Source organism: Balaenoptera musculus, chromosome 11 (genome assembly GCF_009873245.2).
Source record: "Balaenoptera musculus isolate JJ_BM4_2016_0621 chromosome 11, mBalMus1.pri.v3, whole genome shotgun sequence".
Classification (NCBI taxonomy): domain Eukaryota; kingdom Metazoa; phylum Chordata; class Mammalia; order Artiodactyla; family Balaenopteridae; genus Balaenoptera; species Balaenoptera musculus.
The window spans coordinates 39,908,090-39,935,062 of NC_045795.1; the positions used below are offsets into that span (position 1 = coordinate 39,908,090).

Here is a 26,973-nt window from a genome sequence, read left to right on the forward strand (position 1 = left end):
TTATTATTTCGCCTGGTTTCTCTTTTCCCCCCTCAAAGAGCGTATATTATTTACATAATAATAAGTTAAATTACCGAAGGGAAACAAAAGAAAGACGTAGTGACTTTCTAAAGGGCCTGCCCAAGCAATAAAAGTGACCATTTATTGATAGAGCACGCAGGGTCAGAACCCCCAGCGGCGGTTTCCACGTGCGTGCATCCTCAAGGCGGCCATGGTTCGCGGTCGCCCGGAGACGCCAGTCCCTCAGGCACCGCCGAGGCCACCTCAGGCAGCGCGCGGGTCCTGACAGGGGGCGGGGCACGGCAGCCCGGAAGAGACGCCGCGCCGCACATACCCCTTCCTTTCCAGCTCCGGCCCCGGACGCAGCAACCGTCGTGGTGAGTTCCTCTGGAGTTCGGGTTCCATCGGCCCCCATCCTGGCCCTCTCGCCGCCGTAGTCGCTGCTCCTCCCCGGGGTTGCGGCGGAGGCTGCTCGCTCCCGCTCCCCTCACCTCCATTTCTGAGCAATGAGAGGGGCCAGGGGCGCACTTCGCGGGGTAGTGGGGCCCTGGCAGGCGAAGATTGGCGTCCCGATAGCGGAAGGCGGAGGAGGAGAGGAGGATGAAGCCCTTTCGTGGCGGGGAAGATCCGGGTGAGGCTAGGGAGACTGTGCTCCTCTTGCACGCTGTTTTTCGGGGCAGAACCCCGCTCCCCGACTTGCCTCTTTGCCTGGCCATGGAAGTTTAGTTTGGGAGAAGAGTGGTAGGCTGTGAAGGTTTCAGCCCTTTGGTTTGGGGTCAGCGGCCTGTCATGAATCGAGGGCTTTCTTCTGGGTCCTTCCCGTGCACCTGAAGGTACCGCCGCGCCCATTCCGCATTAGGTACTGTTTGTTGCTGATGGTCCCCAAATAGTCCGAGCGTACAGGATCTGCTTCCCGTTTTATACCTTTGTTGTGAGTGTGAAGGTCTTGCAGCAAGTGTGTACCTCCATCTTCGTTTTATTTTAATGTCCTGGCAACTTCTCACCTGAATCGTGTTTTCGAGGGTGGGGGAGGGAACTAGTCACTTTTGGACTTAAGTTAGCGGAGTTTGAATTCTTGTTTTTCACGGTGTGTTTGAGATTTCAGTCCATGGGACAGTGATTTGTGTGTGTGTGTGGTCTTTGGGGGTGATGAACTGGGTTACTGGCCCGTGGCCACACTGCTCAGAAAGGCTCTTGATAATCGCTTCCTTCTTGCAGATGTTGATGCCCAAGAAGAACCGGATTGCCATTTATGAACTCCTTTTTAAGGAGGGAGTGATGGTGGCCAAGAAGGACGTCCACATGCCTAAGCACCCCGAGCTGGCAGACAAGAATGTGCCCAATCTTCATGTTATGAAGGCCATGCAGGTAGCCGGGGGGACTGCTGGAGTGGGGTGCAGATGGAGGGATTTTCCACCTGGTGTTCAAGGCAAATTCCAAGGAGAGGTCAGGACAGCCAGAGCTGCTTGCTGCCTTGAAGGGCTGTGAGGTAGATACACCGTGAAAATTTGTCTACTGTGAAGTTTGGCTTCCCATTTGCACTGCTTTTCTAGCCTCTAGTTATGTCTTAACCGTGGTTTTCTGTCTTACAGTCTCTCAAATCACGAGGCTACGTGAAGGAACAGTTTGCCTGGAGACATTTCTACTGGTACCTAACCAACGAGGGTATCCAGTATCTCCGGGATTACCTCCACCTGCCCCCTGAAATCGTGCCTGCCACCCTGCGCCGCAGTCGTCCTGAGACTGGCAGGCCGCGGCCCAAAGGTATAGTGCCCATATAATGCCTCTGAAGGCATTCTCTGAAGTTGCTCTTTCTGGGGAGAGAGGTGAAACAGTGGGTTTTTTTGTGGGGAGCATGGAGGTGGTCTTAGTAATATAACATTGGAATCAGCTTTTGAGGGACTCTGGCACGCAAGACCTAGGTCAAGTCCTAGAACCTTTAATGGAACTGGACTCAGGTCTTCAGAGAAATGGCATTAAACACAGGATATTAGTCTGTGGCAAGATAAACGTGGTAGAGTATTACTGAAATTTTCTCCTGAAATTTTTCCAGTAGAGCGAGGTGCTTATCCCCCCCAAGAAATCCAAAGCAAAGCTGTTTACCATGTGAAATAAATGAAGAGTTGTCTAGAGTTTCTTGGCAATGGGAGCAAAAATAATCACAACAGATAGGGGAGAATAGATGTAGAGAGTGCGTGTGTGTATATTAGCAGTGTGCAAGGGGTCTGTGTGTGGGGAATTACCTTCTGACTCGAGGTCATTGTTGGCTCACAGTTGGCATTTGTCAGGGCTATGGTTCCTTTTCCTTAGGTTTTGAAAAAACTTGTCACTGGAACTTTGTAGGAGGAGCAGTTTGTGAGTTTGATGAGGTGAGATGCAGAGATTCCTAAAAACAGGTGATCATCAGACTGTCAGGTTCCCTGGAATGGTACTTCATGGAGCTCAGGAATCTGCATTTTTTATGAAAGCTCCCTAGGTGGTTAGGCAGGATTACATATCTTTAGAGCAAAGGTTCTTCACCGCATCTTGGAATCTTTGGGGGCATGGGGGTGTTGCCAATGCCATTGTTCCCACACAAATTCCAGTTTGCCATAGGTGGGGCCTGGCGTTTATTTACTTTGACCACTTACTACAGATTGAATCTTATTTTATTTTATTTTTTAAAAAGTCCATTTTCAAATCATGAACTCTAGGTAATTTTCCAGCATAACAAGGTAGAATACTAGATTAACCTTTCCGTGTTTGTGAGAATGTTATCCCACAGCCTAGCGAGACCCGAGGAGGAACTGGAGGATTCTCGGTGGCCTCTGTATTTATATACTTATATTGGAGGTGGGGCTTGCAGCTTATGGTGCCTCCTTTCCTGTTGCACAGGAAGTTTTCCATTTCAGAGATGGGTCAAGTTCAAAATTTTGGCTAGTCAAATGTTTGTAGAAATGGCTGGATTTCTTAATTTGCCAAGGAATTGGAAAATGTGTGTTTATGCTGAGAAATACAGTAGAAAGCAAACTTTTTGCAGGTGTATGACATTTTAATTAAGATGTGCGTTTTCCTAGGTCTTTGAGGAGCCAAAACGTCAGCGATGGCAAGTTTCTAGCTGACAGTTCTGGGTGTAGGAGTTCCTGTCCCCATTAACCCATTATAACTAAGTGTTGCCCAGTGAGAATGGAGAGCAGTTCGTTCTTTTGGCCTGAAGGGAACAGAGTTCCCACGTTGCCCTGTGTTCATACTGTGGTTTAATTTGTGTAGGTCTGGAGGGAGAGCGACCTGCAAGACTCACAAGAGGGGAAGCCGACAGAGACACCTACAGACGAAGCGCTGTGCCCTGTGAGTAGCATCATCTGTATCTGGGTATTGGGGTAGAATCTTGGGATTCTACCCTGGCTGGGGCTCGGCCCTTGTAGATGCCAAGGTAACCAGTAAAGATCTTTCATTTCATCTCAGATCATCTCCAGCTGGAGTCCTTTGTACTTCTTGTCTTATGCAGGGATGGGGATTAGAAGGAAAGCCCTTTGAGCTGGGGACACCGAAGACTTTAGCTGAAGACATTTAGAGCAAAACGGAAGATTTTTAGGAAAGCAACATGCTTTCTTTGTTTTGTAGTTGTGTTCCTGTGTTGTGCTTGAGGGCAGGGCCCACTCACATCACCTTTGTTGCTTTTTTATTGCAAAAATAGTGCAAAATCTTGTTTTTAAATAGCACATGTTTGCGCTGATGGGAACAACAGACATCTGTTCATTCAACAGATATATACTGAGTGCCTATGGTATGCCAGACATGATTCTAGGAACTGGGGGGCTAGTAGTGTACATGAGAGACAAAAGGCCCTTCTCTTGTTGAACTTGCATTTTAGTAGTAGGGGATGGATAAACAAAAATAAGTATATATCATGTCCATCGTGGGTGCTATTGGGGGGGAGGTGTGCAGTTTCCAATTGGATTTTTAGGGAAAGTTCTGTCAAAGTGAGATTGAAGCAAACATCTGCAGGAGGTGAGGCTACCTGGGGGAAGAGCATTACAGACAAAGGTCCTATGGGGAAGGCACCTGACTTGTCTAAACAAGATAGTGGGAGAGTCAGATAAGGGTGTAGGTCTCATAGTTCTGTGGGCCATGGTATGACTTGGGATTTTACTCTGGAATAAGATGGGGAGCCATTCAATTTGTTTTACAGAGACTATGTCCTTGCTGCAGAAGCAGTTAACTGTGATATAAAAGAAAGGTGTAAAGGGAATTTTTACTAACTTTTACTGCTCTTGCCTCCCTACTTGTGGTGCCTGATTCTTCAGGTGTGAGATAGAAGTGAGCAGTTAACCTAAATAGCTTATAGGATAGTAGTAAGAAAGATTTCCTCCAGCAAACAGGCTCTCAGCTCAGAGAAAGTTCGTGGTCGCTTTTATTAGAAGTCAAACCACACGAGGAATCAGCCAGAGGATGTGACAGTTGGTCCCCAAGTTGAGGGTGGGGGAGTGAGCATTTCAGGGAGAGATCGGCATGAACAAAGGTACGGAGTTGGGGAGGGTACTGTGGCTCTGGTCAAAGGGCCAGGGGGTGAGCAGACAGGAGCCTGTGGTGGGTGTGGTCTGAAATGGGCCAGAGGGGGGGCTCCGATTTGAATAAGACTTACTGAAACTGCACTGACTGTTAGCCCTGCCCCTCAAATGTAAATTGTAAAGTTTCCTAGTGGTCACATTTAAAGCAAATAGAAATGGTTTATGTGGATATTAATTTTTTTTTAATCCCAGTGTATTTTGAAATGTTATTTTAATATGTAACCTGTATAAACATTGAGATATTTTGCATTCTCCAAGTCTTGATATCTGATGGGTATTTTGCACACATCTCAATTTGGACTAGTGGCTGCCATATAGGACAGAGCAGCACTAGATCTTTCATCTTGTTTGCCACTTTCCCTTGGTCATAATAAAGTTGCTTTTTGCTTCTGTGGGCCCTTCACCTCTTAGTTCCCCCTTCATTGAGCTCCCTCTGAGCTAGGTGCTGGTCTGAAGCGTGGAAGTAACTCAGTGATTGGAAGTGCCATATAGGAAGGGCACATAATCCAGACGTCATGGTCAAGGCAGCCTTCCTGGAGGAGGCAATAGTTTGGGCTGTGAGTTTTGTAAGGTGACTTAAGGAAGGCTGCCCCAGGAGAGGGATGGGGCAGAGGTGGCTCAGAAGATGTTTCCCCACTGCAGGTTGTAATTTACTTGTACTTCATGGTACCTTTGCTGACATGGCTTTTCTTGCAAGATTGGGTTGGGTGACTTGTCTGTCCTTGTTCTGCAGTGGATCAGATCATATAATGAATCTAAATCGGTGTTTCTCATTCCAGCTGGTGCCGACAAGAAAGCCGAGGCCGGGGCTGGGTCAGCAACCGAATTCCAGTTTGTAAGTGTCCCCTTTTTGCTCTTCATAAGCAGTCACTATTCTGGTCTCAGCCCTTTGGATCTGCATGTCCAGAGATGCAGTATAGTGTGGTGGGTCCCACTCCTCTTCCCAAACACATATTCCAGATAGGTTTTTATATTACGGCACAGTGTGCAAACATCTGTAAATATATAAATTACTGAAACACGTCTCACAGATCAATACTACATGAAGCATAGTGGTATTTTCTAGTTCATTAATGGCCATCATAGGCTCCCTGGATTAGTTTTGTGAACCAAAGCAAGGTTGAAACCAGAACACTGGAGATTGAGCAGGCTCTAGACTCCAGGTGGTGTGGTCTTCGGCAGGTGCCCCTCTGTGCCTGTTTCCTCATCTATGAAGTAGTAGCTATCTCAAGGTAGTTGTGAGACTAGTTAATCCAAGTAAAGGATTAACCCCGGGGATGGTGTATCACTGTTGGGACAACAGCTGTCCTGGGCAGCAGGAAATGGGCCTAGGAGGTGAATGTGGCCCCAGAGCCTGTAAGAGGCAGGGCTGGGTTCTTTGAGCCCTTACATACGGGGACCTCTCCAGTGATGATGAGGCCTGCTGCCCGGCATACCACTTATGCTGATGTCATATGTTTTTTCTTGCAGAGAGGCGGATTTGGTCGTGGACGTGGTCAGCCACCTCAGTAAAGTTTGGAAGAGATTGTTTTGTGTTGAATAAACGTGTAGCCAGAAAAGATTGATCTGTGTGCCCTGTTTTGTGCGTTATGTAGCCTGAACAGGACTGGTTTAAGGATCAGAGTGTTAAGTGGGGTAAGACCGGGTTGGTTTTGGGAGTTGTCCTTATCCAGGGTGACATCACTTGTTGCTGTTAGAGCTGCAGTACTTGGCTTTGACCTGGGCCCTCTTTGCTCCAGCATAAGCCTCCCTGTGGCGTCCTGTCCAGTGTGGTTAACCGTTCTGGGAGGTGGTTGGAAAGCTGGGCGTCTTTACCACACCAGCCATGCTGGCTCAGCTCTGTATGGTGGGAAAGTTGCTATTCTGGTCCTGGAATTATTAATCTTCAAAGCTCAGGGTTTACAAGAATCAGGGAGAAAACATTGCACAAAAACACCCTAAAGGGACTGCCCAGCCTCCCCGCCAGGAATACTAGACAACTGGAGGTCTTGCTATCCCAGGGCTCCTTGAAAATGGGAAATCCACTGTCCCATTTTCCTGGGGTTTGTCAGTGATGACCCAGCATACGACATGAGTAAATGGGCAAGAACAGTGTGTTGCTTTTCTCTTGGTGGGGCCAAGTGTCATGTAAGTACCCAGAGGGGTTTGATGGGACCATTTCTGTGGGCCTGCACTGCAAACACCACATGCTTGGTGCAGTGCCAGGAAGTGAGCCTTGAAGGTGCAGCCCAGTAAGAGCCCAGGGGCCCAAGCCTGCAGGCAAGTTTGCTGGGTGAGATACCAACTTTGACTTGCAGGTCAAACCTGGGCTGCTGATGGTTGCAGTAAATCTGCACTTCCTGCTCAGGGGTCAAAGCTTTTGAGGCAGCAACTCTGGGTCAACCAGCAGGCCCACCAAGGTAAGGAAAGCCAAGCCAGCAAGACGGATAACTAATAGAAGTGGCTCTTCTTAAGGGGTATGGGGACTTGGGAATAATTTGTGGGGTACTATGGGCCAAGCATTGTATGGAGAGGGAGGATAATTAGCCAGGTGAAACTGATAACTGATAAAAATCCTAAACTGCACAGGTGGTTTTGCACTGGTAACCACCTATTTCAGTCCTGACCGGCAGTTGTAATTTAGACCACAAGGTGGCAGCGGACAGCAACCCTGAATGTGCACTTACACTTAGTCCTGGGAGGTGAGCTTTGTATTCTGAACTGCCAATGAGTAGACGCTTGCTTTGGCAGAAGGAGGTGGTGTTGGGGGAAGCTGTTTCAGAGCAGCTTTGGCTGCCTTGCCAAAGGTTGCTTTATATCCAATTTTTCTGCTGGCTCGAGGGATGTCAAGTGGTTTGCCCGTGTTCACATGCCTTGTGATTGTTTAACCTGGATTCTACTGTGAAATGTTAGCTCTCAGCTTTACTGTTTCCCACCGAGGCCAGCAAGTGAGCAGATGGGTTTCTTCTATAGCCTTGGTGATTTTCTAGCCCTAAAATGTCACTTTTTCAGCTACGGCTCTTTGCCAACCTTTTCTCTCGTGATTTAAATTAGTTGCAGAATGTGTTCTCCAAGATTACCCATGGACTCTGGGAAAACCCAAAGAATCTACAAAGTAGAGTCAGAGCCTACGGATAAAAATATACAGATGGAGGTGGTTCTTGCCTGCCAGCCCCCCTCCCTCCCCTACCTTGGTAAATTGAATGGCCCCTGCCAATCAATAATCATTGACTAGCTGCTTGGGGATCAATGCTGATAACTGCTCTGGGAAACAGAAGGCTTGACATTTGCCTTCAAGGACCTCACTGTCCAGTTAGGAAAGCAAAACCAAAGCTCTACAGTTGGCAAATTGTTAGTCCAGACTGAAAGGAAATGCAGGGCAGGGGCAGTGAATGAAGGCTGAAGTGACCCAGAGGTGGGTGTGTGGAGCAGGGGAGGGGTGAGACCAGTCAGTATCTTGAAGAGGTTTGATTGGAAAATAAAACTGTCAGGTGGTGTCTGTGAGGTTATGAAGCAGATGTCAAAAATCAAGGTTTTATTTTTTAAATGAGTTTGGGAAAAACAAATGTTTGTTATGAATACCTGAGAGGGTCACTTGGGGTGGGTGGAATCCGAGGGGCAGAGAGCAGCCCCCCTGGCCACCTGCATGGGCACATCCATCACTGGGCGAAAGCTTTGGAGAAGTTTTGGCCTCTTTTCCAGGGTTGGTTTCGAGGCCCATGAAAGCCTGGCATCTGCCCACCAGCCCCATATATGGCTCACCAGCTAATCCCCACCACCACTACCACCAAAAACAGGCTCCAAAGGATTTTTAAGGGATTTTGGAAGCTGACAGCTGAAGGTACATTTTCCTAATACAAACTTCCCTATATGGACACAAATCCCCATTCCCTGAAAAATACGGTCCCCTTATAGGGAGTGCCAATAACAGCTTGAAGTCTCTTGGTGGGGCCAAGTGCCATCTCATAAGTGCCCTGGTTCTTTAGAAGTCCAGATTTTGGTTTGATTAATAGACATTTGAGAAGCAGCTACCATATGCCTATGTTGGGTGCTGGGAGACAAAGGTGTTTTTGAGAAGGATACATCCTCTAGCCCTGAAGACGTGAGGGCCCACTTGAACCCTCCCTCCACAAGTGCCTCACCAGGCCTCCAGCAGCACAGTGTGGGTCCTAGGAATTCACCATCCCTACCCTTGTCTCCAGAAGCCAGGCCTGTTCAAGTGAGAACTAAAAGAAAAGAGGCAGGCCTGTGCCCAGACTGTTCTCCAAGCTTTGGGAATGCAGCCTGTAGTAGCCACACAGCAATGCAGGGTCATGGGCTCCCATCACATCTGCTTTGATGCGGAGCCTCAAAATGGATTTATCAGTTCTTAGACCTGGGAGAAATGAGACGGGAGAAAGGAATCTTGCTGATAGGGCTAACTAGGGCAATTGTTTCAAAGCCCACAGATGAAGCAGACCTGGTTTAATCTGTCCTGGGACCAGGTTTGCCCAACTTTTCAATGAATGTAAAGCACTCTTGGCTCAGAGGATGGATCAGTGACTGAGGTGAGAGATGGCCTTTTGAAAGGTTGGGCTTTCAGGACAAAGTCTCAGGATGTTATGGAGGGGAGCGGGGGCCTGCTGGCGGTTAGGTGACTAGGCTGGGTGTCGGGGCAGGAGTGTAAGACATCCTCCTGACCTGGCCCTCTCTCCTCCACCTTGCCTCGTGCCGCCATGAACTTTCCCGGAGCCAGTGCAGTGGCCTCCTAAGAGGTCCCCTGCCTCTAGCTTTGCCTTGATTTCAACTACTGTCCCCACCTCAGCCACAGTTATTTTTCAGAAACAGATGTGAACAAGCTACTCCTCATCTTAAAATCCTTCCAAAGTTCCATGTTGCCTTCTAGAGTCTTCTAGAATCTAGACGAATGCCAGACTACATGCATGGCCTAACAGGTTCATCTGCCTACCAAAACAAGGCTCCAAGTTCCAGAATCCAGCTACACTGACGCCCTTTCTCAGCTTCAGGTTTTTTTGCATGTGGTGTTACATATGTGGGGAAACTCTCCCACCCCCACCCACTCGGGGCTCTTGTTCATTCTTCAGATTAAATATCTCCTCTGAGAAGCCTTTCCTGACGGAACCCACCTGAGTGCAAAGTCTGGCTAGGGGTTCCTCCCGTGCGTGCCCGTGGGGTCTCAGCTCTCGCAGGCTGGGTGGGAACTGTTTGGACACTGGTCCATTTTCTCTCTAACACTGAGCCTCGCTCCAGTGGCCTAGCTCAGAGTCTCATAGGTAGTAGCTCCTTTTTTTTTTTTTTTTAATATTTATTTATTTATTTATTTTGGCTGTGCAGGGTCTTAGTTGCGGCACGGGGGATCTTTAGTTGAGGCAGGCGAACTCTTAGTTGCACCATGCATGTGGGATCTATTTCCCCGACCAGGGATTGAACCCAGGCCCCTTGCATTGGGAGTGTGGAGTCTTACCCACTGGGCCACCAGGGAAGTCCCTAGTCTTTTTTTTTTTTTTTTTTAATTATTTATTTATTTTTGACTGTATTGGGTCTTCGTTTCTGCGTGAGGGCTTTCTCTAGTTGCGGCGAGCGGGGGCCGCCCCTCATTGCGGTGCACGGGCCTCTCACTATCGCGGCCTCTCTTGTTGCGGAGCACAGGCTCCAAGACGCGCAGGCTCAGTAGTTGTGGCTCACGGGCCCAGCCGCTCCGCGGCATGTGGGATCCTCCCGGACCAGGGCTCGAACCCGTGTCCCCCGCATTGGCAGGCAGACTCTCAACCACTGTGCCACCAGGGAAGCCCCCTAGTCTTTTTTGTTTTTAACTTTTTATTATTTTATATTGGAGTATAGTTGATTAACAATGTTGTGATAGTTTCAGGTGTACAACAAAGTGATCCAGTTATACAATTTCCCATTTAGGTTGTTACATAATATTGAGCAGAGTTCCCTGTGCTATACAGTAGGTCCTTGTTGGTTATCCAGTAGCTCCTTTGTAATTATTCGCTGCATGAATGATGTCCTGGAGGGAGTTATCTCTGAGAAGCCTCCCCCTTCTGTAGAAAGAACACTGGTGGGGAAAACAAAAATCTCTGCAGGAGCCTAAATTGGGAATGCAAAAGTGACTGTGACACATCCTGACCGTGGAGGTTCTGCCAGAGTTGGGGAGACAGACCTAGAAACTTACACCAAGTGGTAAGTGGTCCAGTGGCTATGGTTGGAATTTAACTGGTGGCTTCTGGGGACGAGGGAAGCAAACATTATCAAGAGGAAGTCCTCCCATAGTGGGCCACCGTGACCTTCTGAGCTGAATCTTACAGTTTGAACTAAAGTAGAATGAGGCTGGCCCAGGTGATGTCTCACAGAGTAACTGGAGAAGCAGCCTGGGGCTCCCTTCCCCAAGTCTAGGAGTTTGTATTATTTTTATTCTTTTACTTACTTTCTTTCAGCTTTGTTGAGGTATAATTGACATGTAATAAAATACATATACAGACATACTTCAGAGATATTGCAGGTTCAGTTACAGACCACTGCAATAAAGTGAATATTGCAATAAAATGAGTCACACGAATTTTTTGGTTTCGCAGTGCATATGAAAGTTATGATATGCTATTAAGTGTGCAATAGCATTGCGTCTAAAACACAATGTACATATCTTAATTTAAAAATGATTGGGACTTCCCTGGTGCCACAGTGTTTAAGAATCCGCCTGCCAATGGAGGGCACACAGGTTTGAGCCCTGGTCCGGGAAGATCCCACATGCTGCGGAGCAGCTAAGCCCGTGCACCACAACTACTGAGGCTGTGCTCTAGAGCCCGCGAGCCACAACTACTGAGCCCGTGTGCCACAACTCCTGAAGCCCGCATGCCTACAGCCCGTGCTTCATAACAAGAGAAGCCACTGCAATGAGAAGCCCAAGCACCACAACGCAGAGTAGCCCCTGCTCGCTGCAACTAGAGAAAGCCCATGCGCAGCAGTGAAGACCCAATGCAGCCAAAAAAAAATTTTTTTTAATTTAAAAAATTTAAAAAAGCTTTATTGCTAAGAAATGCTAACCATCATCTGAGCCTTTAGTGAGTCATAGTAGTAACATCAAAGATCACTGATCACAGAGCACCATAATAAATAATAATAAGAAAGTTTGAAATGTTCCAAGAATTGATAAAATGTGACAAAGACATGAAGTAGCAAATGCTGTTTGGAAAAATGGCGCCAATAGATTTGCTTGACGCAGGGTTGCCACAAACCTTCAATTTGTAAAAAACACAGTATCTGTGAAACGCTGTAAAACGAGATATGCCTGTATTTAGAGTGTACAGTCTGATAAATTTTGACATGTATAAGCCCATGAAATCAAGACAATGATTGGTAATCCCTCACCCCATCCCCAGGCTTTCTGCCTGATCTGTTTTCTGTCAGTATAGGTTAGTTTGCGTTTTCTAGAGTTTTATAAAAATGGAATTATACAGTATGCACCCTTTTATAGACTGGCTTCTTAGCAACATCGTTTTGAGATTCATCAGAGTCATTGCGTGTATCAAGTTCCTTTTTGTTGCTAAGTAGTATTCCATTGTATGGATATAGCACAATTTTTAATCCATTTACCTGTTAGTGAGCATTTGGGTTGCTTCCTGTTTTGGGCTATTGTGACTAATGCTACTATGAACATTCATGTTCATTTGTGTGGACATATATTTTCACTTCTCTTGGGTATATACTTAGGAATGGAGTTCCTAAGTATATATTACTATATGGGTCATATAGTAATTCTGTAACATTTTGAGGAATGGCCAAACTTTTCCAAAGTGGAAAGTTTTCTAAAGTGATCTTCCTTGCGGCATGCAGACTCTTAGTTGCGGCATGCGGACGTCTCAGTTGTGGCATGTGGACTTCTCAGTTACAGCATGCATGTGAGATCTAGTTCCCTGACCAGGTATCGAACCTGGGCCTCCTGCATCAGGAGTACAGAGTCTTACATTTTACATTTCCTGCCAATAGCATATGAGTTTCAGTTGCTTTCATCTTCATGGGTACTTGGTCTGTTCAGTCTTATTATTTTAGCCAGTCTAATAGGTGTGAGAGTTGAGATTTTATCCTGTAGACTGATAGTAAGCCAATTAACAATATAAAGGTGAGGACTGATATAGCCAGGAGTGCTGGATGCTTGGCAAACACTTGAATCCCCACTGCAGGAAATTGTAGACTGAATCTGGGTCTGTGCAGTGACCACACTGGGGCACTGAGTGGTCATGGGTAAACCACTCAGTCAATAGTGACCACAATACACATTCAGCCTGCTAACGGGAAAGGGGAGGGGGGAAAATCCATCATTTGATTGCTGAGTTTTAGAAAGGGAAACTAGGACAGAATGAGGGCATTAAGGGGAGAGAAATGAAAGGAATTGTTTAAAAAGTTACAGCCCATAGAAAGCCTGGAGCCCATTTCTATTAAAAGTGCTTTATTGGAAGCCCGTGATAAATGCATGGCACAAATCCAAAAGAACAGCCACTTGAAAAATAAGCCCTGCATGGTTTACTGACATATCAAAGAGGCCATTGTGAGGAGAAAGGCATCTTTAAAAATAAATATTAAATGGGACAGGATACCCAAGCTGAGGGAATAAAGAGACCTCAAAATGGAGCAAAACTTGTAAAAGCCACAAATCAAATGACGTAAAAATTCTGAAGAGTACCAGAAAGAAATGTCAAAGTAAATTGTTCTAGTTTATTTAAGTGCATGAGAAGCAGGAGGTCAGTTTGAGAATCTAGGGTCATCAGTTCATTAATGTGCAAAGAGTGTATGAGGGAGGGGAGGGAGGGATGAACAGTCAAATGACTCTGACATCTTGGCCTCCATCGCAGAGATTTCCCCTTCTGTTAAAAAAAAAAGTATTATGGAAAATTTCAAGCATATATAAGATAAATGTAAGAGTGTAATAAACCACCATATATCCACCAGTGGGCTTCAACAGTCATCAACATTCTGCCACTCTTGTTACATCGATCCCTATACCCACTGCCCTCTTACCCCTAACTTGATTGTTTTTTTAAAGTCAAATTTATGGAGGTATAATTTACATGCAGTAAAATTTACCCTTTTTAGGGATACAGTTCTGAGTTTTGATAAACATATAGGCGTGTAACCACTGCCACAGCAAAGCTATGGAACTTTTCCATCACCCTAAAAAAAGGTCCCGCATGTTGCCCCTGTGTGGTCAGCACTCTGACAACCAGTGTTCTTAGTCTCCATAATTTTGCCTTTTCCAGAATATCAGAAAACTGGAACCATACAGTATGTCCTTTTCTTCCCCCCTATTTCTTTAGGTATTTATTTTGGCTGTTCTGGATCTTAGTTGCGACAGGTGATATCTTCCTGTGGCATGCGGGCTCTTAGTTGTGGCATACAAACTCTTAGTTGCAGCATGCATGCGGGATCTAGTTCCCCGACCAGGGATCGAACCCACGCCTCCTGCACTGGGAGTGTGGAGTCTTACCCACTGGACCACCAGGGAAGTCCCAGTATGTCCTCTTTTGTGTCTGACTTCTTTTGCTCAGCATACGGTTTTTTGTTTTTAATTAATTAATTAATTAATTTATTATTTATTTTTGGCTGCGTTGGGTCTTCATTGCTGTGCGCGGACTTTCTCTAGTTGCAGCGAGCGGGGGCTACTCTTCTTTGTGGTGCATGGGCTTCTCACTGCGGTGGCTTCTCTTGTTGCGGAGCATGGGCTCTAGGCGTGCAGGCTTCAGTAGTTGTGGCTAGTGGGCTCTACAGCACAGGCTCAGTAGTTGTGGCTCACGGGCTTAGTTGCTCCGCGGCATGTGGGATCTTCCTGGACCAGGGCTCGAACCCGTGTCCCCTGCATTGGCAGGCAGATTCTTAACCACTGCGCCACCAGGGAAGTCCCAGCATATGGTTTTGAGATTCATCCATGATGCTGCCTGAGGAAGTAATTTATTCCTTTCTGTTGCTGAGGAGTATTCCACTATGTGGATGTACTACAGTTTGTCTATCCACCTCATTACAAATAACTCAATTTTGTTTCTTTTTATGGCTGAGTAATATTCCATTGTATATATGTGCCACATCTTCTTTATCCATTCATCTGTCGATGGACACTTAGGTGGCTTCCATGTCCTGGCTATTGTAAATAGTGCTTCAGTGAACATTGTGGTACATGACTCTTTTTGAATTATGGTTTTCTCAGGGTATATGCCCAGTAGTGGGATTGCTGGGTTGTATGGTAGTTCTATTTTTAGTTTTTTAAGGAACCTCCATACTGTTCTCCATAGTGGCGGTATCAGTTTACATTCCCACCAACAGTGCAAGAGGGTTCCCTTTTCTCCACACCCTCTCCAGCATTTATTGTTTATAGATTTTTTTTTTTTTTTTTAAGAATGGCAACTACTTAATGGGAGACGGTTACAGTTGTTAAGACAAAAAGGATGTTGTTTGGGACTAGAGTGATAGTAAAAGTAGAGGGAAGGATTTTTTTTTAATTTATTTATTTTTGGCTGTGTTGGGTCTTCGTTTCATGCGAGGGCTTTCTCTAGTTGCGGCAAGCGGGGGCCGCTCTTCATCGCGGTGCGCGGGCCTTTCACTGTCGCGGCCTCTCTTGTTGCGGAGCACAGGCTCCAAACGCGCAGGCTCAGTAGTTGTGGCTCACGGGTCTAGTCGCTCCGCGGCATGTGGGATCCTCCCAGACCAGGGCTCGAACCCGCGTCCCCTGCATTGGCAGGCAGACTCTCAACCACTGCACCACCAGGGAAGCCCCTGTTTATAGATTTTTTGATGATGGCCATTCTGACCGGTGTGAGGTGATACCTCATTGTAGTTTTTTTTTTTTAATTATTATTTTATTATTTATTTATTTATTTAATTTTGGCTGTGTTGGGTCTTCGTTTCTGTGCGAGGGCTTTCTCTAGTTGCAGCGAGCGGGGGCCACTCTTCATCGCGGTGTGCGGGCCTCTCACTATCACAGCCTCTCTTGTTGTGAGGCACAGGCTCCAGACGTGCAGGCTCTTCTGCCCATTTTTGGATTGGGTTTTTTGTTTTTTTGATATTGAGCTGCATGAGCTGCTTGTATATTTTGGAGATTAATCCTTTGTCAGTTGCTTCATTTTCAAATATTTTCTCCCATTCTGAGGGTTGTCTTTTTGCCTTGCTTATGGTTTCCTTTGCTGTGCAAAAGCTTTGAAGTTTCATTAGGTCCCATTTGTTTATTTTTGTTTTTATTTCCCTTATTCTAGGAGGTGGATCAAAAAGGATCTTGCTGTCAAAGAGTGTTCTGCCTATGTTTTCCTCTAAGAGTTTTATAGTGGCTGGCCTTCCATTTAGGTCTTTTTTTTTTTTTTAAATAAATTTATTTAATTTTTGGCTGCGTTGGGTCTTTGTTGTTGCACGCGGGCTTTCTCTAGTTGCGGCGAGTGGGGGCTACTCATTGCTGTGATGCGCGGGCTTCTCACTACGGTGGCTTCTCTTGTTGCGGAGCACGAGCTCTAGGCGCATGGGCTTCAGTAGTTGTTGTGCTTGGGCTTAGTTGCTCTGCGGCATGTGGGATCTTCCCGGACCAGGGCTGGAACCCGTGTCCCCTGCATTGGCAGGCGGATTCTTAACTACTGGGCCACCAGGGAAGTCCCCTACATTTAGGTCTTTAATCCATTTTGAGTTTATTTTTGTGTATGGTGTTAGGGAGTGTTCTAATTTCATTCTTTTACATGTAGCTGTCCAGTTTTCCCAGCACCACTTATTGAAGAGGCTGTCTTTTCTCCATTGTATATTCTTGCCTCCTTTATCAAAGATAAGGTGACCATATGTGCATGGGTTTATCTCTGGGCTTTCTATCCGGTTCCATTGATCTATATTTCTGTTTTTGTGCCAGTACCATACTGTCTTGATTACTGTAGCTTTGTAGTAGTCTGAAGTCAGGGAGCCTGATTCCTCCAGCTCCATTTTTTTTCTCAAGATTGCTTTGGCTATTCGGGGTCTTTTGTGTTTCCATACAAATTGTGAAATTTTTTGTTCTAGTTCTGTGAAGGATGCCATTGGTAGTTTGATAGGGATTGCATTGAATCTGTAGATTGTTTTGGGTAGTGTAGTCGTTTTCACAATGTTGATTCTTCCAATCCAAGAACATGGTATATCTCTCCATCTGTTTGTATGGTCTTTCATTTCTTTCATGAGTGTCTTATAGTTTTCTGCATACAGGTCTTTTGTCTCCTTAGGTAGGTTTATTCCTAGGTATTTTATTCTTTTTGTTGCAATGGTAAATGGGAGTGTTTCCTTAATTTCACTTTCCGATTTTTCATCATTAGTGTATAGTAATGCAAGAGGTTTCTGTGCATTAATTTTGTATCCTGCTACTTTACCAAATTCATTGATTAGCTCTAGTAGTTTTCTGGTAGCATCTTTAGGTTTCTCTGTGTATAGTATCATGTCATCTGCAAACAGTGACAGTTTTACTTCTTCTTTTCCAATTTGGATTCCTTTTATTTCTTTTTCTTCTCTGATTGCTGTGGCTAAAACTTCCAAAACTATGTTGAATAATAATGGTGAGAGTGGGCAACCTTGTCTTGTTCCTGATCTTAGTGGAAATGGTTTCAGTTTTTCACCATTGAGGACGATGTTGGCTGTGGGTTTGGCATATATGGCCTTTATTATTTTGAGGTTAGTTCCCTCTCTGCCTACTTTCTGGAGGGTTTTTATCATAAATGGGTGTCGGAATTTGTCGAAAGCTTTTTCTGCATCTATTGAGATTATCATATGGTTTTTTATCCTTCAGTTTGTTAATATGGTGTATCACATTGATTGATTTGTGTATATTGAATAGTCTGATTTTCTTTATACAGGCTTTCGGGGTCCACCTGACCTTGTAATATACAAGTCCTAACTCCACCCTTTTGACAAATGGACACAACCATGTAACTCACTTTTCTGAGAAGGAGAAAAGCAGTCCCTGACATCCAGGAACTGGCCTGACCCTTACAGCTAGGCCTTGGCATGTTAGAAGTTGGCCTGGCACTCACAGTTGAGTCCATGTCACTCTCCTGTTGGATATAAACAATGTCATCAAACATCAGCATCAGACAAGGTGACTTTGTGACTCAAAGTCAAAAAACTTTATAATCTTGTCTAAGCACAGACAAAAACAAGTTCACTGTACAAACCACTAAAATATAAAGCATGCCCCTCTCTCAGATGATATGAGGGACTGCTTCTCTACCAGTTATGTCTTTAGCCATGTTCTCCCTCATTCTAGGAAAGATTTTTTAAGATACCCAATCATAGAGTTACCCTGCTTCCTGACAGCATCCGATCCAGAACAAAGCCCTGTTTCCTTAAAACCTCCCCCAAATCACCTCAGGCATTTTAAAAATCACCTTTCTGAGATGCTCTATGCTTCTCCATGGTATGTGTTCTCCATCATTGTAAGGAGCAAAAATCCCAACTTGTTCAACTACAGGTATATGCATGGTTTTGGCCTGGAGGGCACTGACACCCCTATCCAGATGCAGAATATTTCACTTTCCCATAAAATTCTCTTATGTCTCTTCCCAGTTAATCCACCCCCTATCACAGATGGACTTCTATGTTGTTTGGCTGTTATGAATAAAGCAGCTGTGAACATTTTGTACAGGTCCTTTTGTGGACATGTTTTCATTTTTGCTAGGTGTATTAGTTTCCTATTGCTGCTGTAACAAATTCACACACATTTAGTGGCCTAAAACAACACAAATTTATTATCTTACTGTTCTAGGGGTCAGAAGTCCTAAATGGGTCAGCAGGGCTGTGTTCCTCTTGCTGCTTTGGGGAGAATCTGTTTTCTTGCCTTCTCCAGCTTCTGGAAGCTACCTGCATTCCATGACCCCTTTCAACATCTTTTTTTTTTTTTTTAATTTTTAAATTTATTTTTGGCTGTGTTGGGTCCTCATTGCTGTGCGCGGGCTTTCTCTAGTTGTGGCGAGCAGGGCTTACTCTTCGTTGTGGTGCACAGGCTTCTTACTGCGGTGGCTTCTCTTGTTGCAGAGCATGGGCTCTAGGCACACGGGCTTCAGTAGTTGCAGCACGTGGGCTCAGTAGTTGTGGCATGCAGGCCCTAGAGTGCTCGGGCTTCAGTAGTTGTGGTGCGCAAGCTCAGTAGCTCCACGGCGTTTGGGATCTTCCCTGACCAGGGATCGAACCCGTGTCCCCTGCATTGGCAGGCGGATTCTTAACCACTGTGCCACCAGGGAAGTTCCCTTCCAACATCTTAAAGCCAGCATCTTTAAATCTCTCTCCCTCTGACCTCTACTTCTGTCATCACATCTTTTTGTCTGTCTCTGACTCTCCTGTCTCCCTCTTTCCCTTATAAGGACCCGTATGATTACATTGGGCCCACCCAGCTAATGCAGGTTAATATCCCCATCTCAAGATCCTTAACTTAATCACATCTGGAAAGTCCCCTTTTCTGTGAAAGGTGATGTATTCATAGATTCTAGGGATTACAACATGGACATGACTTTGATTGGGATTGCTTTGAATATACAGATCAATTTGGGGAGAATTAACTTCTTAACACGCTCAAGTCTCTCAGTCCATTAACATGGTATATCTCTCCACTCATTTAGATTTTCTTCAATCTGTCTCAACAATGTTTTGTAATTTTTAGTGCAAAATCTTTTGTTAAATTTATTCCTGAGTATTCTAATGGTATTTTAAATGGAATTGTTCTTTTAAACTTTATTTTCTAATTGTTTTCTTCTAGAATATTAAAAATCATTGATTTTTAGCCCTTTAAATTAAAACGTAAAGAATATACAATAAAAATGCACAGATTTTAGATATTCAGTTCATTGAGTTTTGACAATTGCATACTCCTATATAATCACTGCCTAAAACAGGAGATAAAACATTTTTATCCCCCCGGGATGTTTTTTCCCGCCCTTTTCCAGCCAGTTCCTTCCCCAGTGTTCCTACAACCACTATCAGATTACTATCACCACAGATTTGTTTGGTCTATATTTAGATTTTATAGAACTGTATTTCTATAATATACACTTTTCAAAATGACTAGCTTCTTTCACTTATAATGTTTTTGGAATTTATCCATATTGTTGCACGTATCAGTAATTTATTTTATTGTTGAGTAGTATTCCATTGCACAAATATACCATTATTCATCTATTTTCCTTTTGACATTTGGGCAACTTCCAGCTTGGGGTTATTATGAATAAGGCTGTCGTAAACATTCTTTTGTTAAGTTTTTGTGAACATTTGTCTTAACTTCTGTTGGGTAAATGCCTAGGAGTGGAATTGCTGGGTCATAGGCTAGATCTGCCTAACTTAATACGAATTTTCCAAAAGGTTCTTTGGAGTGGTGTTTCATTGTACAACCAGCACACAACCATTGTATCAGAGTTTCATTTGCTCCACAGCATAGTCAGCATTTGCTGTTGTAAGTCTTTTTGATTTTATTCATTCTAATGAGTGTGACATTGTATCTCATTGTAGTTTTAATTTATAGTTACCTAATAACAATGATCTTAAACGTTTTTCTATGTGCTTGTTGGGCATTTTTGTCTTATTTTGTGAAGCATCTGTTCAATTATATTTTCCATTTTTTAAAATTGGGGTGTTTTTTGTTTTATTGTTGATTTCTGTAAATATAAAAATACATCTTGGATACCAGTCATTTGTTTTTTATATATGATGTCTTGTCTATTAATTTTCTTAATTATGTCCTTTGACAAGAAGAAGTTTTAAATTTTGATGATGTCTGGTTTTGGGGGGGTTTTTTTGATGCTAATTTTTAAAAAATATTTATTTATTTATTTATTTATTTATTTACTTTTGGCTGCGTCGGGTCTTAGTTGCGTCATGCAGGATCTTCTGTTGCAGCATGTGGGCTCCTCTCCAGTTGCGGTGCAAGGGCTCTGTAGTTGTGGCGTGCAGGCTTACTTGCCCTGTGACATGAGGGATCTTACTTCCCTGACCAGGGATTGAACCCGTGCCCCCTGCAGTGGAAGGGCAGAGTCTTAACCACTGGACCACCAGGAAAGTCCCAATTGTTAGGATTTCTTGAAATGTCTCTATCTCTGATGGTATTCCATTTCTGAAGCAGACAGGAAAAAAATCCTCGTCAGGTGAGAAGGGCTAGAACCACATTGAGGTAATGGGCCAAAACTTGTGACTAGCCCCATGGAAGGGATGAGTAAGCATGTTTGATTCCCTAGCTCTATTAAAAAATTTACCCTCAGGCCTGCTGTGGAACTTGAAATATATTTATTAGAGCTTTACCCTACAGGACTTTTGGAAAATTGAACATTTTTAGTAGAATGACATATTTGTTAGGATTAATTTATTTGATTTAAATCTATTACCACCCATTATCACCTAAGGAAGTGTAGCCACTTCTCAAGAATTATCTCCTTTCCCTCTGTTAAGTATACTGTCTAGGACATATGGGCAATGAATGAATGAATCACAGGTCAGGCAACTTTTATGAAAGGTGTGGTAGGTAGCTTCTCATATGGCCTCCAATGATCCTTGCATCCTGCTATTCGTGCCTTTGTGTAACCCCCTCCCACATTAAGTCAGGCTGACTTACGTGATCAGTAGAAAGCTATGGAACCGATAAAGTGTGACTTTCAAGGCTAGGTCATAGAAGGCATTGCAGTTCAGTCTTGGGATATTGTACTGTTCTTTTTGGGAGGAATCCAGCCACCATGGCATGAGGATGCTCAAGCAGCCCCATGGAGAAGTCCACACAGAAATGTGGACTTCCAATAAGAAGTGGATCCTCCTACTCCAGTCACGCCTTCAGATGACTGCAGCCCCAGCCAACATCTGACTGCAACCTTATGAGAGACACCACCCCAGAACCACTCAGCCAAGCCACTCCAGGAGTCTTACCCCATAGAAACCATGAAAAATTAGAAATGATTCATGTGTTAAGCTACTATGTTTTGGGGAGCAAAAGGTAACAAATACAAAAGCAAAGATCAGAAGCAGAAGGTGCTCCTGGGGGACTTAATGGGATGGACAAGGTAGTCCTGGGAGGCAGGAAGAGTGAGAGGCATGTTAAGGGAGCAGGGTGGAGTAAGGAACCTGTGAAAACCAGTTTTCTGTGTTTTATTTGCCATTTCATCCAGGATTGGCTCTAAAAAGTTGCTACAGATGATCTCCAAAATGTGTAATCAGGAGAATGCTGTGTGATCTTCATTCAGAAGACTGATTTTAGGTGTGTCATAGAGGATATTCCTATAGACAGGTGAGTCTCATTCCATACTGGGCAAGTGATTGAGCTCTCTACTAAAGGTCAGGTTCTAGAAGGGCAACAGCTGTTTTTCCATTAACAAATTTTTTTTTTTTTTGAGATGTGTCTGTGTCAGGTCCTGGGATAACTGCTGAGCAAGATAAGCAATGATAAGTGAGACACAGACCCTGCCTTCAAGAAAGTTGAAATATGAGATTGGCAAGAAAACAATGACAACAGTATGTGACAAATAGTGTAACAAAGCAGGAAAAACCGAGGCCAGTAGGAAGCATAAAGGCAGTTAGGAGGGCTTTTAACTTGCATTCTGAAGAATATAAATAAATATAATTTGGTCTCTGGGTGGGAGTGGAGGGACAATGGAATGTGTGAGGGTCTTGGAAGACGAGTCCTCCAGACAGCAAGGAAGCATGTTCAAAGACTTGCAAGGCTGTCTGGAGGTTCAAGAAACCATAGTTAGTTCAAAAAAAAAAAAAGAAACCACAGGTAGTTCAGAATGACTAGACTATTGAGTAAGGTTGGCAGGGGCCAGCTCTTGCAGGGTCTTGTGTTTCCTGGTAGAATTTGGATTTTATCTTCTTCAAATCACTGAGGAGCAACTGTAGGTGTTTCTTTTTTTGTTTGTTTGTTTTTGGCCTTGCCACATGGCTTGAGGGATCTTAGTTCCCCGACCAGGGATAGAACCCGTGTCCCCTGCAGTGGAAGCATGGAATCCTAACCACTGGACCACCAAGGAATTCCCCAAAATAGACTTTCATTTTCTTATTTTATTTGTTTATTTTTTGGCCGCACTGCGCGGCTTGCAAATGTAGGTGTTTAATCAAGGCCATGACTTAATCAGATCTTCATTTGGGAAGGATTCCTCTTGCTGCAGTGGGTGAATGGGGTTGAACAGGGCTGGATGGGAGCCAAGAAGAACACTGTTTAAGCAAGAGGGAGAGTCCTAATGAAGTAATGGCAGAGGGCAAAGAGGGAAGGGGTTGAGGATGTCCAGAAGGCAGAAGCATTGGAGTTTATCAATGGGATGGAAGGTAGGAGATATATTGACTCCCAGCTTTCTGGCTTAGGCACCTGAAGAGTTACCTTACTCTTTACTATGGTCATAGGGAAACAGGCAACATTTTACATATTAATTTTTTCTTATAGGACTTTCAGAGAAGAATTTAACTGGAATAATGTTAATAAGTACAATTATTTTATGAATTTAAATCTAGTATTTACCCATTATCTTCCAGGAAAGGGTGCAATTCTTTGGTTAATGTTTCCTTTTTTTAAAAAAATTAATTTATTTTAATTTATTTTATTTTTGGCTGCATTGGGTCTTCATTGCGGTGCGTGAGCTTCTCATTGCAATGGCTTCTCTTGTTGCAGAGCACGGACTCTGGTGCACAGGCTTCAGTAGTTGTGGCGTGAGGGCTCAGTAGTTGTGGCACACAGGCTTAGTTGCTCCGCGGCATGTGGAACCTTCCTGGACCAGGGCTTGAACCTGTGTCCCCTGCATTGGCAGGAGGATTCTTAACCACTGCACCACCAGGGAAGTCCTGGTTAATGTTTCCTGAATGAAGAAAAAGTAATTATTACTATTAAGGCAAGGGATCTGGGAGCGATCTAGTGAGTTCTTGCAACTAAAGAGGCCCACAAAAGGTGGAGAAGGAATTAGAAACCAACAGAAAACCTCCATCCATCTAGTCAATCAACATTTACTGAGCTCTTATTTTGAACAAAGCCCTGTGCTAGGAGGTGGAGGTATCCAGGTAAATGAGACACAGTGCCTGTCTTCAAAGATGTGACAATTTAACTTGCTTATTATCTTTACTCTGGTATGCTGAAACCTGGAATGCCATTTGCAATTCTGCTCTCTACCTTATGAAAGTGACAGACGGTATGGTGTAGCTGTCTAGCCACTGGTGTAATTGTACTCATACAACTTTTCTGGGAAGCCTTTGACGAAAAGCAGCAAGAGCCATAAGTGTGTTCCTACTCCCCTTATCCGCCTCTGGGAAATTATCTTGAGGAACTATCTGAGTCAGAGACAAGAATTTACGTACAGGGATGTTCGTTGCTGTTCTAATGAAACAGAGGATACAACCTAAGCATCTAACAAGAGGGAAATGGTAAAATTGATGGTTCATCCCTATGATGGACTACTGGGTAGTAATTAGAAATAGTATTTTTAAAAAAAACCCTTAATGACATGGAAAAGACCAGAAAAAAAGCAGGATACAAATCTCTACAGAATGTGCTCAAAGATATCCATAATTTAGGTTTTTTTTTTTTAAGTCAAGTGTCATTCCCCTCACATCCCCCCCCATAAGTTAGTTTTTTTTAATTAAAAAAATACTATGGGGACTTCCCTGGTGGTGCAGTGGTTAAGAATCCGCCTGCCAATTCAGGGGACATGAGTTTGATCCCTGGTCCGGGAAGATCCCACATGCCACGGAGCAACTAAGCCTGTGCGCCACAACTACTGAGCCTGCGCTCTAGATCCCGTGAGCCACAACTATTGAAGCCTGCGCACCTAGAGCCCGTGCTCCGCAACAAGAGAAGCCACCGCAATGAGAAGCCTGAACACTGCAACCAAGAGTAGCCCCTGCTTGCCGCAACTAGAGAAAGCCCACGTGCAACCAGAGAAAGCCCGCGTGCAGTAACAGAAACCCAATGCAGCCAAAAATAAATAAAATAAAATAAAAATACTATGTTTTTTTCAAATTTTTGACAGTGGGCATGTTACAGTATTTCTACAATCAGAACTTTTGGCTTTATCTTTCTTTTTTTTAAATTAGAGACATATGGCAGAGGAGAAGGCTAGAAAGACAAGCAAAATGACCAAGATTTTGGGAATTCTGTCACATGAAGATTGACTAAAACTAACTGAAATTCCATATCTTATGTGTCAAGGGCTTAGTGAAATATCAATAACATTACAGGCATACCTTGAAGATATTGCTGGTTCAGTTCCAGACCATGCAATAAAGCAAATATTGCAATAAAGCAGGTCACAGGAATTTTTGGTTTCCTATGGCATATGTTTATACTATACTGTAATCTATTAAGTGTGCGATAGCATTATGTCTAAAAAAAAGTATATATCTTAATTTTAAAATACTTCATTACTAGAAAATGCTAACCATCTTCTGAGCCTTCAGCAAGTTGTGGTAGTAACTTCAAAGATCACTGCTCATAGGATAATGAAAAAGTTTGAAATATTTCAAGAATTTCCAAAATGTGACACAGAGACAAGAAGTGAGCAAATACTGTTGGAAAAATTGCAGTTGGATAAAAGTTGCTCAGTGCAGGGTTGCCACAGACCTTCAATTTGTAAAAAACAAAGCAAAGCACAATAAATTGAGGTATGCCTGTAGTTACAATGTATCGAGTGAGTACTATGTGCCAGGTGCCAAATGAGTTTATTATCTCTATTTTACAGGGGTAAATAAATTATGTAAATGAGATTCCAACCTAGGTTTGTTTGGTTTCAAATCCTGATCTTTTTTGACTATGCTAAATATAAGCAAATTCAAAAAAGGGTAATAAGCAATTCACAGACAAATCCTGCACATGATTTTCAGCACGTCCAGGGCATCTGCATGGTACTAGGTTTGGTCTGGGCTGCTGAGAACTTTCACAAGTCATACTCCCTTTTCCTTGCTGGAGGGCATCTGGCTGTATATCCTTCCCTGGAGAATCTGTTTGACACCACAATATATCCTCCTCCTTTACTGCCCAAAATGATGATGCCTTATGATTTGCATTGTGTGTACACATACACACACGTACACACACACACACACTCTCTCTCTCACTCTTTTCTGGCCCTCCTGTATATCTAAAGAGGAAGCATTTGCTTTTTTGCACAAATAAAGGAATGCAGGATAAACATCTGTTCTTTCAATGTACTACATGCCCCAGTCCATAAGACGTCCAGAGCTTCTGGATGTCAATGCACCACCCCCCGCCCTGTTTCCCTGCAGTGCTTAATCCAGGCATCTCAGGTTGCACTCTCCGTTGCGTTTAACTGCATCCCACCTTTACCTCTAGACCTTCCCCCTCACCCGCTCCCAGATGGATGGGCAAAGCCAAAGCCCGGGCGCCGTGACCCTGGGCAAATCCTCGCTTCCTCCTCCTCAGCGGAGCTGGGCGGCCATGCGCCCGCATCCCTTTTCCCCCGGCTGTCTCCCAGCGCGCCTCACCGTCCCCACCCCTAAGCTATTGGCGTAGCGGCCACCTCCAGTCGCGCGGCCCTCTCATTCCAGACACTCGTTTACACCGCGCGGAATGGGAGGGCGCGATTCCCGAACGCGGCCTGCGCTGCGAGCGCGCGGCCGTCCGGCAGGCCGGCGCGGCTTTACGCCGCTGACGCAGCGCGCCCAAGATGGCGACGCAGTCGTCGTCCGGGGTGGCGGCGGCAGGGGGGGCGGCGGCCGTGGCGGCAGCGGCTACGGCAGCCGTGACGGCGGCGACGGCGCGGGGCCTGGGCCGGGGGGAATGAGGCGGCCGCGGCGGGCCAGCGGCGGAGCCCTGTAGCGGTGAAGCGGCACCTCTTCCCTGCTTCCCTTGGCCGAGCCGGGGGCGCGCGTGCGCGCGCGGCCGTCCGGAGCGGACTCCCTACCCTCGACTCCCGCGACCCGCACCTCACCCCAACTCGGGCCCGGAGGATGATGAAGCTCAAGTCGAACCAGACCCGCACCTATGACGGCGACGGCTACAAGAAGCGGGCCGCGTGCCTATGTTTCCGTAGCGAGAGTGAGGAGGAGGTGAGGCGCCGGGCCGGGCGGGCCTGGGGTCCCCGGGGTCGGTGGCCGCCTCGGGCCGAGGCGCGGGGGGCGCGGCGGCTGGAGAGGGTTTGCCCGGGCCCCGGGTTGGGCCGCTCCGCTCGGCCCCAATGAAGTTCCGACGGAATTTCCTGAGGCGAGGAAGAGGAGGAAGGAAAGAGGACGGTGGGCGGAGGGGAAGTGTGTCTGAGCGTGGCCATACGGCATGGGCCGGGCGGGCGGCTGGGGCACTTCGGAGCGGGCCGCCTGTCACTGGGGAGAGTGGCGGCGGGTAGAAGGCAGTGGGTGGGAAGAGCGTATGGCTTTCGGTCCAGGCCTGCAGCTTTGGATCCAGAAAGGGCAGCTCCGCACTTGTCAGCCCAGCACATGTGTGTAGAGGCCTCCGTGCACGAGGCGCGGGCCGGCCCTTTGTGGCAGAGAAAGAGTCCACTTC

General features: G+C 45.2%; 2 protein-coding genes across 2 annotated transcripts in view; both read left to right on the forward strand.

Moving 5' to 3' along the window:
* The first annotated feature begins 226 nt into the window (after positions 1-226).
* RPS10 (ribosomal protein S10) lies at positions 227-6,111 on the forward strand. Its single transcript, XM_036867843.1, has 6 exons — positions 227-377; positions 1,219-1,368; positions 1,593-1,764; positions 3,250-3,327; positions 5,330-5,385; positions 6,021-6,111. The coding sequence occupies exons 2-6, from the start codon at positions 1,219-1,221 to the stop codon at positions 6,060-6,062; spliced, it is 498 nt and encodes a 165-aa protein (XP_036723738.1). The 5' UTR covers positions 227-377; the 3' UTR covers positions 6,063-6,111.
* Positions 6,112-26,120: 20,009 nt separating this feature from the next.
* The window catches only part of NUDT3 (nudix hydrolase 3), a 126,198-nt gene continuing 125,345 nt past the window's right edge, over positions 26,121-26,973 (forward strand). Inside the window, exon 1 of the mRNA XM_036867842.1 lies at positions 26,121-26,522. Within this exon, the coding sequence (XP_036723737.1) occupies positions 26,424-26,522 (99 nt within the window). The 5' untranslated portion in view covers positions 26,121-26,423. The remainder of the gene's footprint in view (positions 26,523-26,973) is intronic.

Excerpts from the sequence above, each read along its gene's own strand:
- RPS10 (XM_036867843.1), top strand. The coding sequence starts at position 1,219 with ATGTTGATGCCCAAGAAGAACCGGATTGCCATTTATGAACTCCTTTTT. Across the intron at positions 1,765-3,249 it reads TGGCAGGCCGCGGCCCAAAG|GTCTGGAGGGAGAGCGACCT; the intron begins GTATAGTGCCCA and ends TAATTTGTGTAG. Across the intron at positions 3,328-5,329 it reads CAGACGAAGCGCTGTGCCCT|CTGGTGCCGACAAGAAAGCC; the intron begins GTGAGTAGCATC and ends TTCTCATTCCAG.